We start from the raw sequence: 14254 nt of genomic DNA, 5'->3' as shown, positions 1-14254 counted from the left end.
GAGCTTAATGAAGCAGAGTATCAACAATCTTGTTTAAACAGAACTGAAGCATGGCTAAAAATGTGGAAAATATTGAGTTTGTGGGGATGATGAATGTCAGAGAGCTGCTCTAAGCTTTTAAAAATGCGAGGTAACATTGGCAGTGAATACTTCAAGAAAGAATTGCACTTTGGCAGGAAAAGAAAAATTTAAGTCAAAAGGATTGTATGTCCATCCAAATACTTTTGAAGCAATGAAAACAGAGTAGAAATGAAGATGAAAGAGTGAATTTAGGGCAGTTTACTAATAGAATGGTGTAAGAATTCCCAATTTTTAGATCAGAAGTAGGTCTCATAGATGTTGTAAAGATTCATCTTTTAATGGGAAGGTCAATCTAGGCATAACTGCCACCAGTAACTATTGGCAGGAGTGATGCTGGTTTCCGTGATTAAATCATTTGATAGTTTGTTTTTTATTTTTTCTTTAGGAGCTTGATTTTAGTAACTTATAGGCTTGCAAAGCTTTGGTTGAATGTGATTCAATATAATAGAAGTCTGGTTTAAAGCTGAAAATTTTCAAGAAATTTTTTTGTCAGAACCATGCTGCACTTAAGCATGTGAGTAAGGAGGATGAATGGGACTCCTAGGGCAGTGAAGACATCCCACTTTCTATTCCTTCTGGTGAATTCTTTGCATTTTGTCCCACTGAATTCCCCTCTCTTCACTGTTTGACTGGAGCAGAAGCTTGTTGGGTGTGCTGAGAATATCTGAGGAACACGATGAGAAAGGAGACATGTTAAGAGGATAGAGGTTGAAATCAGGGTGTTTTATTTTGTTCATCTCCAGTGGCTTTGGAGCACAGCAAGTCAAAGAGCTGAGAGGAATAAGAAAATTCAGAGTGAAGGGAGAGGATCAGCAGCAGGTTTATTGATCAGTAGTGCATGAGTAATTATTGCAACAGTAGAAATTGTTGGAGAAATAAAGCTGAAGAAGAGAACTAAGGAGGGCAATATAAGCAGGAAGAGAAATAGTATGATAGCAACTAAAAGGAGATGGGCAAAGAAGGCAGAAAGAAGAGGAAGATATTGGGGCAGAAAGGCAAAAAGTGTTAGAGTACACCTCTGCCGTATTTGAGACTCAACATCAATATCCCCATGCTGTGTGACAGAAAAATCCACTGACAAAGCGCATGAATGTATGGATGTGGCACAAGTCCTGAGCAGTAATATCAAAGGCTGCATTTCTTAATGTATTTGAACAAACTGTTTGGGTTTTGTTTTGTTGTTGCTGTGTGGGTTGTTTTTGTTTTGTGTGTGTGTTTTATTTTGCTTTTTTTTTTTTTTTTCTTCTTCAAAGTACTGGAAAAATAATTCCAAGTCTGCAGAAATTGTAAGAGCTATCTCCAAAGGAAAGCCTTTACCAGTTGATAAAATCTTCCTTTGCAGCTTCAGGCTTTCTTTTGCAAAAGTAATAAGCTTTTGACCAGTGCCAGAGTGCACGATTTGTTCAATATAAATGTATGTTTTCACTCTGAAATACATGAAATCCTTCATTTTATCTGTTCCGCTTTGAAATATCCAACTCTTTTACTTTTGGAATGTAGCAGGTAATACAGAATTATTTGTCTCTCAATGAAGTTTTGATGATTGGATTCCTTCTCATGATATGTTTTAAAGTTGCCTGCACCAAAACCTGCCAACAGTTTTGCATTTTTGGCTTATCTTTATCACTGTCCAGTGAGAGGTGAAATCTAATGATTCAATTATTCTAATTTACACTGTTGTCTTTGAGGATAACTAAATAACCAAGACTTCCCTTCTGCTAAGGATTGGCAGTTTGTTTGTGGCACCTGGCACTGGTTTTATCTACATCTTCTGGACCTTCTTGTTTTGCTTCATCAAATAACGGGTTTATTTGCATGCCTACTTACCTCTGCCTCCTGGCTATGCATATTTAACATAGCAGTTATCTGTTGTTTTTTCTTTTTTCCCTTGCTTTGGCTCACCAGGCATCATGCTGATGATTTGCCTAGTCATCCTTTTCTTTTAGCTTATTTTTCTTTCACTATATGCATGTTTTGTTTTTTTTATTTTTAAAGTTCTTGAATCACGGGCATAGTTAAATGGGTCCCTTCCTCTGCTTTAGGAAGCCTGCAGCTGTTTCTCTTCTTACCTTTCAAGAAAACTTTTTATTGCATCTTTTTTTTTTTTTTCCCACTTTATTTTAACATGCTTTTAATGAGATGTCTTCTATTAATTACATTAACTTACTGATCCAATAACTTAAAAACACAGAACCTCTTAGCAGTGTTTTTACATATATATAAAACTTTCAATCATGTTTGTTCGTGCAATAAATTTATTCCAACTCACTTTTATTTATTCTGAATAAGACTTTTACTGGTCCCTCTTGGTGTCTTACCAAGCCTTCACAAAGCTGTGCTATTAGCATAAATACTTGTATTTCATAAACAGCCTTCTTTTATTATGTTAATTCGCGTATCTTTTATAGTTCATAAACACTCTCCATTATTAAAATGAATACACACAAAAATGCACACATTTTTATGACTTGTTTTTTAAAGTACATTTCAAAAGGTTATGTTAGGTTTCAGTGTGGTCTAGCATAATCAATACAGCTTTTTCTCAACACAAGTTATTCAGCTGAAATGCTTAGAGAGTATAACTCCTTTTAGCATAATAATCTTGTTTTTCAGTATGATGTGGTGGGGCTTTTGTTGTTGTTTTTTTTTTTTCTTTCTGGTGAGTTTTTTGGTTGATTTATGGTGGGTTTTTTTGGCTTGTTTGTTTTGAGATACTAACTCCTACCTAGCGATATGCAATGTTACAACTTAATGAGTGCTTTGATTTATTGTGGCCTACTTTGCTCATGCAACTTCTATTGGCAACTAGTATGCAAGTAGTTTTTAATTACGAAGCTATATTCTATCACTTTTCCACAGATCTTACTCCTGCACTGCACAGAATGGGTGGTCTTTTAAGGCAAGTAGTAAAGCTCAAACTCCTCTCTGCAGAATCATTGCCTCATTAACTGTGGGGACTTGTACTGTGTGAGGGAAAATACTGCGGAGCTGGAAATGATGATCTCTGCACTAAGAAAAGTGAATGTCCATGTAGAATGAATATTGTGGCTGCATAATTTTCTCTGTTGTATAAATCTGGCTTTAATATGTAACTAGAATACATTGTTCATTTTTGGAACGTCTGTGAACAAATAGGAGACAGTAGTGGTTAATGTTCATTGGGAAGCTGAATTGGTGGTCTAAGAAAACATTGGATTTGTTGTTATTTTGATTCAGTATGCTTAAATATGACCTGATAGCTTGATAATTTTTCATTAAATGACATCCCCCTATTATTTACCCTGAGGAATCCCCTCTCTCCCCTCCCACAAGAAAAAAACAAACCCAACAATAGATTCTATTGACAAAAAATGTATAACTGCATAAGTTAAAACAGTTTTATTGCATGGAATTAAAAAGCACATAAGTGGCTTTAGCTTAGCAATTCTTAAGTCTTGAATGTTTTATTTTTTAGCATTAGTATAATTCCAAATTGATTGTTTTTAAATAAGAATGTATTTGCATGCAGAATCTCTGCAGTACATCACCTCCATGAGCAAAGTCTCTGGTTTTTAACTTTTGATAGTAAAGCATGACGTACAGGCTCTGAGGACTTCAGGGTATGCAAGGTGAGTTTGTGCAATCTGTATCATAGACAACACGTGCAATCTGTATCATAGACAACACGTGCAATCTGTATCATAGACAACACGTGCAATCTGTATCATAGACAACACTTGCTCAGCTGCATCTCCCCTTGCACCCTGTAAAGTAGATATTAGGTGTGTGTAAGCTCACGTCCATCTTTTCTTTTAGGACAGTGGGTACATGACTCTCTCTTATCATTCTGTTGCAGCATGATGGGAGCTCTCAGTATGTGCATTCAGATCTGTTTTCCCACCTCTCACACAGACTGTAGGATATAATTGAAAATGAATCTCTTCTTGCTGCAGAAACTTGAAGTGACCGTCAGCTTTTCTGCCTTCAAAACAAAATGCAAGGCATAGTTTTGTCATTGCTTTATCATCACTAAAACGAAGGAGTTGGAATGACTAATATACAGAGGGAGGAGAAACAGTGGGAAAGGGTACTAAATAAAGTACTCGTAGTTAAATTGCCTGTTGAGGTAATATAATTTCAGACGATGTGGCAGTGAGCCCAGCATAAACACTCATTTAGATAAATGTGTTTCTTGGACAGTAGTGCAGGCTGGAGCTCCTCCTGCTCCCTGGAGGCTTCATGTCCAGATTGCACCCTATTGCTGTATTGCCAACTGCAGGTCTTGGGTTTAGGATGTGTTTGCTGTATGAGAAGCCAGAATGGGGGCTAAATGATGCTTCTGTGACAGCTTTTACAGCCAACAGTGACTCTAAGTGAGCAGTGGTCAGGTCACATCAACTGATAACTGTTGGGAGGTGTAGACTCCCAAGGTCCCCATCAAAGGGCATTTTTCTCATTTCAGGAACAAACTAGTCTGCTGGAAGACTGTTGTGATACCCATATACTACTACAGAATCCCTCTTTTTAGTGGACAAAATTGTTACCATTTCCAAAACATTTACTTCTGCTTGAAATAGAGAAGATCTATTAACAGAGTTCTATAATATTTGACACAGCATCTAGACAAAACTCTTGGTCTCTCGTCCTTTTTCGTCACTCTCACGTCTCTCTGCCTGAATAGAAGTGATTGAATAGGACATGCTGTAATTTGTTTTTACAGTGAATAATGTTTCAGTTTATCCTGAGGGACTGTTAGGTGAGTAATCTGACCTTGACACAGTGTTGTTGTAAAAGGCAGATCAGGTTGTTTTAAGCAGATAAATCATTTAATTTGCTTCTATTTCTAATAAAAGGAGGCTGATAGGGAAGTGTTTGTGAGCATTCTGCCATGTGATAACATTTTCCTCTTAAGTAGAATTGTTTAGCTGGCCACAGCATTTGTTTTTATTTACAGACTCATCAGAGAACATTATAGATGATGGTATTAACTTCAGTGTTAACTCTTGGCCTATCCTCTCTGTCTTTTATCGGTCTACAGAGCATTTGAGCTTTGGACATCAATCCACATTTTAACATGTAATTCTAATGAGGTGTGATTGACACTTTACAAATAAACTGGCTTCTTTAAGATCCCATTCTAAAAGTTGTGCAACTTCGTCAGCTGATGCATTAATTTACAAATTAAATAAAATCAGATTCCCCATATGCTGGAAGTAGTTTTTATTTATTTTCATTGTAGAGTGTGATATTCAATTATTGAATGTAATAATTGGTGTCAGTTGAGAAACTGACTGTATGGTATCAAAAAGCATTATGATACAGGAGAAGGATATTGTATGATAGCAAGGAGGCAGCAACTACTCACATCTTGTGGAAAGTTTGTTCATCATTTTGATCTACTCAAACTGGAGCTGGTTGTTGTACATTTGGTATTTGCACTGCCTGAAAAGTAAGGGGGCCTGAGTCACAACAGGATTCAGACATGACTAAGAATCCTGGGGATTGAGTTTGCCTCGCATGTCTTTCACAGTGCTGGTTTTCAACAAGACCAGTTGCAGAGGATGAAAGGTCTTGTGTGTGTGGTATGTATTCAACACCAAAACCTTCAGGACCCTTGTCATAAACTTGTGCTGATATTATATAAGGTCAGATGTCTTTCATATACAGCTGAAAATATTCTGTTTCCACAGGGTTGAGGCTTGATCTCCCGTTCCTGAGAGTATCAGTTGCCTTTAGTACATCAGCTCTGCACCACTTTCCTGTCATCTGCATGGTTTCTCAGTTCTTTTGTGAGCATTTCTCCACGTATCAACCATGCTGCAATCCTAACGCTGCCTTATAGGTTAAGATTTTTGTTTATTTGTTTGTTTCTAAAGTTTTCTATCTCATAAGTGTTTTGGGTGATGAATGATTCCTGAGACAAGACGTGCGTATGCTTCTCCCATTGACATACATAGTTTCTTCTCCCATTCACATTACGTGGTTTCTTCTGTTTGGGCTTTTGATTTAATTCTTTTTGCTTAAGACTCTTCCTGAATACAGAAGTGTCTGATTCCTGCACTGACTACTGCTGTATTAGGATTTAGAATTATTAGACTTTAGATACTTTCATATGCTAAAGTTCAGTTGTCTTTACCATTTGTACTCCTATTTTGGTGCTGCTGTCTGATGTAATTTTATTATAAGTCATTTCATCATACCTGATTTTACAAGATCAAGTTGCTAACTGCTTTTAAAAGATATTTTATTTATTTGTTTGTTATCCAAACATGTAGACAGGAGGAATTAAAAGACTACACGGCTACTTTAAGCAGAGATTTATGGTTTTATTTTGTAGTGCAGATATTTGCCGAGATAGCTGCATTCTGGGGAGATTGTATTAATGTACTTGTTCTGACATTTCTCTATTCACTAGTCTGCATGATTTCAGAATAGAAAGAGCATCCACACCTTTCGCATGCTCTTTTCCCTGTGAATATCGTAGATGAGGCTGTAACCCTGAGGCCAGGCAGCAGCAGTGCTGATGGGCAGGGAGCAGGCAAAAAGCGCTCCTGCAGCCGTCCTGGAGTGTTCTTTCCAACTCAGAAAGCTGTTGGTGAGGAGGGAAGGTCGCAGCCTTGCCTCCCAGCATGCATGCTCTACTCCAGCTGACCCTATGTCCCCTCTTGTTTCTGGCAGTGCTGCATGGGCAGGTGTACCGGTTCTGTACCTCTGAGGGTACCTGGCTGCTGAAGGAGAACTCGACTCTGCCCTGGAGGAACCTGACAGAGTGTGAGGCCTCTGATCAGGTAAGAGTATCTCTCTGGCTGCTACCATTATTTAGGACCAAACAGAGGACAGTACTAATGATTGATGCAAATGCATTTTTGCCCTGTCAAAGTAATCATTTTCAATTCATCCTGAGTGCCTCACTTTGAGTCTAACAGTAAGGGATGTCAGGTATCTCCCCTTTAACAAAGTGAGGCAGATGAGCCTAGGGTTAATGTAGGTGAGGCAACTGGGAGAAGTAAACTGGAGGATCTTGGCTGTGGTGCAGGATATTCCTGAGGGAGTCAGTGGTCTTATTTACTCTCATTACAGAAATCATCTAATATTATCCCTTTTCCTTTCCTTCCCTTGGTGGAATATTTCTGGGATAAAATTAGTTTGCGTTCTCTGTCTCATAAGTAGATATTGAAATTAACTGACCTGAAAGTCACTTGTTTTTCAGCTTTGGGCAAAGGGTAGTTCCTGCTTTCTGTTTGTTTGTGGGATTTGTTTGTTTGTTTTTAAGCTAAATTTGACATGAACTGTAGAATTAGGCTTGTCAGTTTATTTTCTTGCCCTAGTACTTTATACTCTGCAGGGAGCTGGGATACCTGGCACCAAATAAAGAAAAGTGGAGAGATTTCCAAGGGATTTTGGTCAGCCACTGGCGTCAGCTAGTGCACTGTGTGCGTACCCATGATGTAATGCCATTACAGCTGTGAGCCTCCAAGGGTGATCATTTTGCTTATATAAATTGAGTTTGCTCTCTGTCTCAGCATGCTGGGAACTAGTACATACCTAGCCAGAACAGTACTAGTGTATGAAATTCCTTAGTTCCACAGGCAGGGTGCCTCCTGAGTTCCTGGAACTCAGTACCTCTTTAGAAGGAATAGATGGCTGCAAAGTGGAAGGAAATGCAATAAGAGATAATTTCTAGTTCTCCAACTGTGTAAAATGTAACATTTCCTTATAATGTATTTTATTTAAAATTTCCTTATAATTTTCTTCTTCCATATCAGTAGCATATTCTGGGTGTCTCAGCACAGCACTTTGGTGTACCAGCCAGTATAATTTTGATCACTTTTCCCTGTTTGCCTTTGTGGTTTCTTCCAGACCTGTGCTGGAACATGCCAAGAAAAGAGATAGCTAGTGGCAACACGTGGTCATTTGGCACCTACCTCCAGGTTTCCATGAGCTAGTTTGGAGTTTGAAAACCTTCATAAATCATGTGACACCCCGGAATGTGAATGACCATGTTTGCTTTTCCAGCTAATGTGTACAGAGCCCCTGGTAATCTTACACTGTACGATCTATACATCTTGTGCACAAAGACAGGAGGTTGTTTTTATGAGCTTACTGTATACTATGTCACAACTGTTGTTACACACAGTCCCAAGAGTTTGCAAGTGATTCCTTATGAAATAACATTGTTTTCTTTAGGTATGAGTTGTGGGTTTGATCTATGTAGGTGTTTTAAGTTGTTACATCCTGGTAGCTTGCCTGTCTTTTGATCCTGAAGAGATTTTATTTTTCTCTTCATAAAGTAACTTTCATGTCATTCCTTCTAAAACTAAGCTAGCAAATCTCTGAGGAACAGCCTGTATGCTCACATTAAATCCTCCTGGCTTTGCAAAATACATCTGAATAGCTGTACTTTGTGAAGTACAACGAGTATATTCCTTTGTACACCACAGGTCTTGGGAGTCTGCTGCATAATCAGCAGCTTGAAGTAGAGAAATAAAAGAGAACATGAATGTGCCTTGGAGCCCAAGCAACAAAGTGTGTACTGTATTTCAGACCCACACATAGCTTTTTAGACAGTTCTCTCCCTAAAGATTTTGTCCAGCACTTTTAAGCAAGCGTCTAAATGGATGTGTCTTCAACAGGACATATGAAGAGAGAGAGAGAGAGAGGCTATCAGGAAGTTATGAGCATCCCTGCTGCTACATCACTTCATTCCCTTTCAGGCAGTGCTGTAACTCATAGTTAATGGTATGAGGTGGTCTGCAGCCTGTTGCCAGCAGGCAGTGTAGTTGAGGCGGAAGAGGCACTATTCAGGGACAGGAAGGGGTTTAATTACATGAGTGTAAGGCATACTTTACCTTAGACCCAGTAAATGGGACCTGGCTTGTTTTATTTCTAAACATAGACATTACCAAAGGAACACCCTTATTACAGCATTAAGGTGATAGGCTCTAAGAGTGCAAGTCTGAAAATATAAGCTTTACCATTTTTACTGCAGAATTAAGTTGTCTGTTCTTCCTGTTATCTGTTTAATCCCTGCCCGTGTGGTAATTTATGCCTCTCTGACTCTGATTATTATTGAATAATTCTGCATTATCTATTTTCTAGCTTGGCTGTGAAGTCCAACTCTTTGACTGAACACCTTGGAGCAGCTGGGGAATTAAGATTAAAATTTGTATTTCTTTAAAACATAGGAAAGTGGAAGAGTGATTCAATGAATGCATTTAAACTTAAAAATAGGAGAGTGACTTCCGTGTATCATTAAGAAAAGTCAAAAAGCAACTCAGTAAAAAAGAACTGAAGCCCATTAGCTCTGTTCATCCCTTCCTCCCTCTCTTTTTTTCTTTTCTCCTTTATGTGCTCTCAGGATGCACCAGAAGAACAGCTCCTGAATTTGTCCATCATATACACCATTGGATATGCTCTTTCCTTCTCTGCCCTTATAATTGCAACCGCCATTCTTCTTGGATTCAGGTAACTGGCGAAGCTCTGGAGAACGGAGAAATGTTTTTCTGTATGATTGTATCAGGCTGACATAAAAATTTGATTTTATCCTTCTTCTATCACCTTATTTCTCAGTTGCCTTTGTGTTCTTTCTCGCATTCATTTCTTCTCAAAATTCAAGCAAAATTCCTAAGCTTCTATTATATGACTGGCATGTATGAATATGCTTTTTATTAGTTGAAATATTTTGTTTTTATATTTATTTCAATGAAGTTTCCACTAAAAGAGATGAAGAAAGATTTCATCATTCTCTCATGATGTTGCCTTGGTGATGGGGGATCTGGGATGCATCTGGGATGGACATTTAGCAGAGGAGTTTTCATTCTACCTTGCACAGTTGTGTATAAGCCTCAGTCTTGCCCATTTCCTAGTCACAGAATTACAAAATCACAGAACTCTAGGGATCATCTAGTCCCCCTGCTAAAGCAAGTTCCTTACAGTAGGTCTTGCAGGAAGGCATCCGGATTGGTCTTGAATATCTTTAGAGAAGGAGATTCCATTTCACCGAGTTGCCTGTTCCAGTGCTTCATCACTCTGATAGTAAAGGAGTTCTTTGATTTCGTATGGAACTTGCTATGCTCCAGCTTCTGCCTGTTGCTCCTTGTTCTGTTGTTCACCACTGAAAAGAGTCCCTCACAGTCAACTTGACTCCCATGCTTTGGATACTTATAAACAGCAGTGAGATGCCCCTCAGCCTTCTCTTCTCCATACTGATCGTACCCAGGTCTCTCAGCTTTTCATCGTTTAGGAGATGATTTCAGGCTCTTTATCATCTTCTAATCCAAACCATTCTATGATTCTATGATTCATTGATCTTTGTGTCCTGCTGCTGGACTTCTTAGAGATTCCTGTCTTTTTTTGAACTGAGGAGCCCAGAACTGAACACAGTATTCCAGATGTGGTTTGTGTAGGGTGTATTTCAATGCAGAGAAGGACTTTTGCCACCATCTCTTGTTGGAGAGCTTTCAGAAACTCTCATTTATTTTGCTATGTGGAAGATAAATTAATTGAAATCGATATTTCTAAAGTTTTTGTGAAATATATTGCTGTCATTTGGTCACATTAGCATACTGGCTTCATCCAGTAATGCACCAACACATTGCACAGAGTACCTCAAAATTAAGAGACTCCAGGTTGCACAGCCTTCCTGAACTGGGTGCGTGTTGATGGTACATTGTGTAGGTTTGATTAAAATAAAAAATAAAGCCTTCAGCCTCCAACAAAACAGTCTCTCTTTTTTTCTCTCCCTAAGTACAATAAGTATCTCACTGATTCCAGACAGATTTTCCTATGGTATAGGAATGCTGAACACGGTGCTAGAAAACACAAAGACATAAGCCTACTCTGGTGTGGGAGGGAAGTCCCTCTGTCATGTGGTCTTGCTTCTGGATGCTGTATACATCTGGATCTCATCATCTTGATTACATGTTGATGAGGCTGCCTCTGAATTGTATTTTCCCATCTCCCAGTTCTATGCTCTGATCCTTAAGAAATTTTCTTCCCTAGTAAATAATTCTCATTGCCGGTTAATGATTGCTTGCTCTGAAGCCAGCACTCTGTTAGCAAGGCAGTCCCTCACTTGTCCTCTCTCCTACTCATTGGAGGAGTTGCATTTAAAAACATCAGTCGTGCCTTCATCTTCTAATCCCCAAAGCTAAAGTAACCCAAGCCTTATACTAGCATGCAACGCCTTCTAGTGTAGTGTTATCCCTTCTTCTCAAAGAAGATTTAAAATGACTGCAGAAATGTAGACATGCTCACTCTCTGAGTCCCACGTAATGATAACTGTGATTTGTACGTGTTGTGGCTGTACAACATGGGACTCATCCAACAAAACACCGGATGGTCTTGAATTCTCCAAATGTCTCCCAGGATGAGAGCTTTCTTCTTACTTCACCCATCAGTGACACTTTTTGAGTAATTTTAGCAGCTCAGATGTAAAAGACACAGAACACAACCATGTGCTTCCTGAAGGAAGGATGCACATGGCTTTGGCACATCATAAGGAGCAACTTTGCCGCAGATGACTGGTAGGAGAAAGGAAATGCTGATGCCCTGATTTTTGTGGAGAGATTATTTAGCAATTTTTCCTTCAACTGTGAAGCAGTGTCTGGAGAAGTGTGCTTGAGTGTCTGTTTCTGGCTTTGCAAATAATGTTTCAGAGATATGGAATGCCATCCAACCATTTTTGTTTTTATGTCTATTGACTGTCCGAAGACAACTTCTTTCTATATCTCATAAAAAACATAAGACGCTCCCCCTATGTGACTGCAGTTACTGGATTCTGGATGCTATTGGAATGTGACTCATCCCCATTGGTTGTGCAGTCTCATCAGATGAGGATAGAAATTGAATTCGGTGGCATCAAAATGCTGATATTCACCACTTCTGTAGTAGGAAGGAGTTAGTATTATACTACAGAATAACCCTTGTATTTGCTTTTTGTAATGATTCAAGAGAGTAGTGTATCTCTAGTGTCCAATTTTCCATCTTCTGAAATGAAAGAAAAATCTGTAGTTTCAGTGATGGAAGCTGAAGCAGGCCCATAATTTCATGAATTAGGTAATCTGAATAGCTTGCCTTGACTGCAGCAGAAATAGTAACTACTTCAACCTGTTATCTTCATTTGGCTAGTTTACATACATTTGTCAATTGGATTTAAATATATGGCAATTTTGAAGTGTAGCAACAAATAAATTTTGAATTAGACAAAAATAAATATTAATCATATGTAAGTTTTGCAATAGGCGGTAACCTAAAAGTGATATAAGCAATTCTTATTAAATTATATATTTTTAAATAAAAAATCTTCTTTTTCTTAATTTTAAAACTGATAGTATTCAAGATCAAGCTTATTTTTCCTTTTTTTTTTTTTTAGTCATCAAACAAAGAGAGAATTATATCTAGTGTAGCTTCCTTTGAAGCAGAATATGTACCCTTGCAATTCTGGAAGAAAAAAATTTGTGGGTGAAACTGGTAAAGCACTAGCAGCACTCTGCAGTTGGTTGTCATTTACATGACTGCAGTTTCCTTTGCTGTCCTTAAACATGCTCTTTTTGATAAGTAGCAATGTTGTTGTCTTTACAGCTGTGACTGCTGAAATTCAAGAGGGTATTTTTCTTTTCTTTCTTTCTTCTTTTTTTTTTTTTTTTCAATTCTGAATGCAGAGGAGGAAATCATGTTCCTTTTTGTTACATGGGAGATTTGAATACAGCCTTTTCTCTTGTCAAATTGATAATTTACAGGTGGATTTTCTTTTCACTGGGGAAGGCATGCTTGAACACAGCCCAGAAGCTGTACTGTACAGCAGTTCCTGAGCCGAAGTAAACTTGTTCAGTGACACTAGGGTCAGTTCAAAGGGATTAGGTACAGCATGATTTGAAATTAGAATGGTTTTAGATCTTTCGTATGTTTCTTATGAAAATGATTTAATTTTTACACTCCTAAAACATTTTAAATTGATTTTTCTTATGTACCCATTGCTTCCCTTCCCTCAGACATTCACCCTCATAGCTGCACTTTTGAATATATTTTCCTCTGTCACAGTGATTCCTTCCCAAAAACAGCTTGAAATGCCCCCAGCCATTCTCAAGTTACAGGATTTCCTCTGGTACCTCATGATTTTCAACAGGGCTCGTTATGCCTGCCCTCAGTCCTATCTATGCTATTGCTGCTTTTACACTATTTGTGGATCATGACTGAGTCTTCCATTTTTGCAGACATCTTCATTGCACAAGGAATTATATTCATCTGAACCTTTTCACCTCTTTTATCCTCCGTGCTATATCCGTCTTCATTAAAGACTCAGTGGTGAAGTGGATGTACAGCACAGCCACACAAGAGCACCAGTGGGAAGGACTTATCTCCTTCCAGGTAGGGGCAGACACTGTGGTGGTTATGAGGATATTGGAGTCATCATGGTGGTGTGTCTGCATCACAGCAGGTAATTTCAGTTTGTACACCTAGGCTTGTCCAAAACAATGCTTTCTGCAGTCTGTAATTTCTCTGAATCTTACAGCGCAACGTATGCGGTTGTGGTTGTGCCATTCAGAGCTTATTGCAGACAAACAGTTGATGTCATGGTATATTTTCTCGTCCTCTTGTAGGTTTGCCTTTCTAAATGGAACAAACATGGCCAAGTGGATTTTTTGCATGTGTATAAATGACTCTTTCCTCTTCTACAGCCGCAGTTCTTCTAGTACTAGCAAGAGGAAATTCATTTTACTAAGCCAACACCTCCTGTGTTAGGATTGTCCCTCCGGTATAGTGATCAAATTAGTGGGTCATTCTTGGAAATCTTTATAATGTTTTAATGATAGAAAAATTGAAGCATCAAATTGATATGCAAATTTAAAAGCATTTAGAAAAGCTTTGGAGGAACAGACTAATTAAATACTTCTAATCAATTAAGGAGGATCTGCAGCTCTTGTGAATATGATGAAAGCATGCCTTTCCTCTTTAATTACATTTTGTTTCCCAAATATGAATCTTTATAGAAATATATTCCCATTATTTATATCACTCCTGTGATTCTAGAACACGGGTACAGCATTTGCTACTGAAATACTGGATTGGGGGTCATAAAGAGACATAATACATGATTAGTACCCATCTCTTTGTGACGCTCTGCCTAGGGCTTAATTGTTAATACCACAAGTGAATATCATAGGGTAGTTCATTTCTTTGCATTGAGATTGTG

The 14254-nt window shown here is 38.3% G+C and overlaps 1 protein-coding gene across 1 annotated transcript in view; it reads left to right on the top strand.

The window, feature by feature from the left end:
- Positions 1-14254, top strand: part of GLP1R (glucagon like peptide 1 receptor) — a 52278-nt gene that overhangs the window by 13049 nt on the left and 24975 nt on the right. The window contains exons 4-6 of the mRNA XM_010706972.3: positions 6739-6848; positions 9419-9525; positions 13275-13428. Coding sequence (XP_010705274.1) covers positions 6739-6848; positions 9419-9525; positions 13275-13428 — 371 coding nt within the window. The remainder of the gene's footprint in view (positions 1-6738; positions 6849-9418; positions 9526-13274; positions 13429-14254) is intronic.

Source organism: Meleagris gallopavo, chromosome 2 (genome assembly GCF_000146605.3).
Source record: "Meleagris gallopavo isolate NT-WF06-2002-E0010 breed Aviagen turkey brand Nicholas breeding stock chromosome 2, Turkey_5.1, whole genome shotgun sequence".
NCBI classification, from domain to species: domain Eukaryota; kingdom Metazoa; phylum Chordata; class Aves; order Galliformes; family Phasianidae; genus Meleagris; species Meleagris gallopavo.
This window is presented reverse-complemented; position numbering and strand designations above follow the sequence as displayed.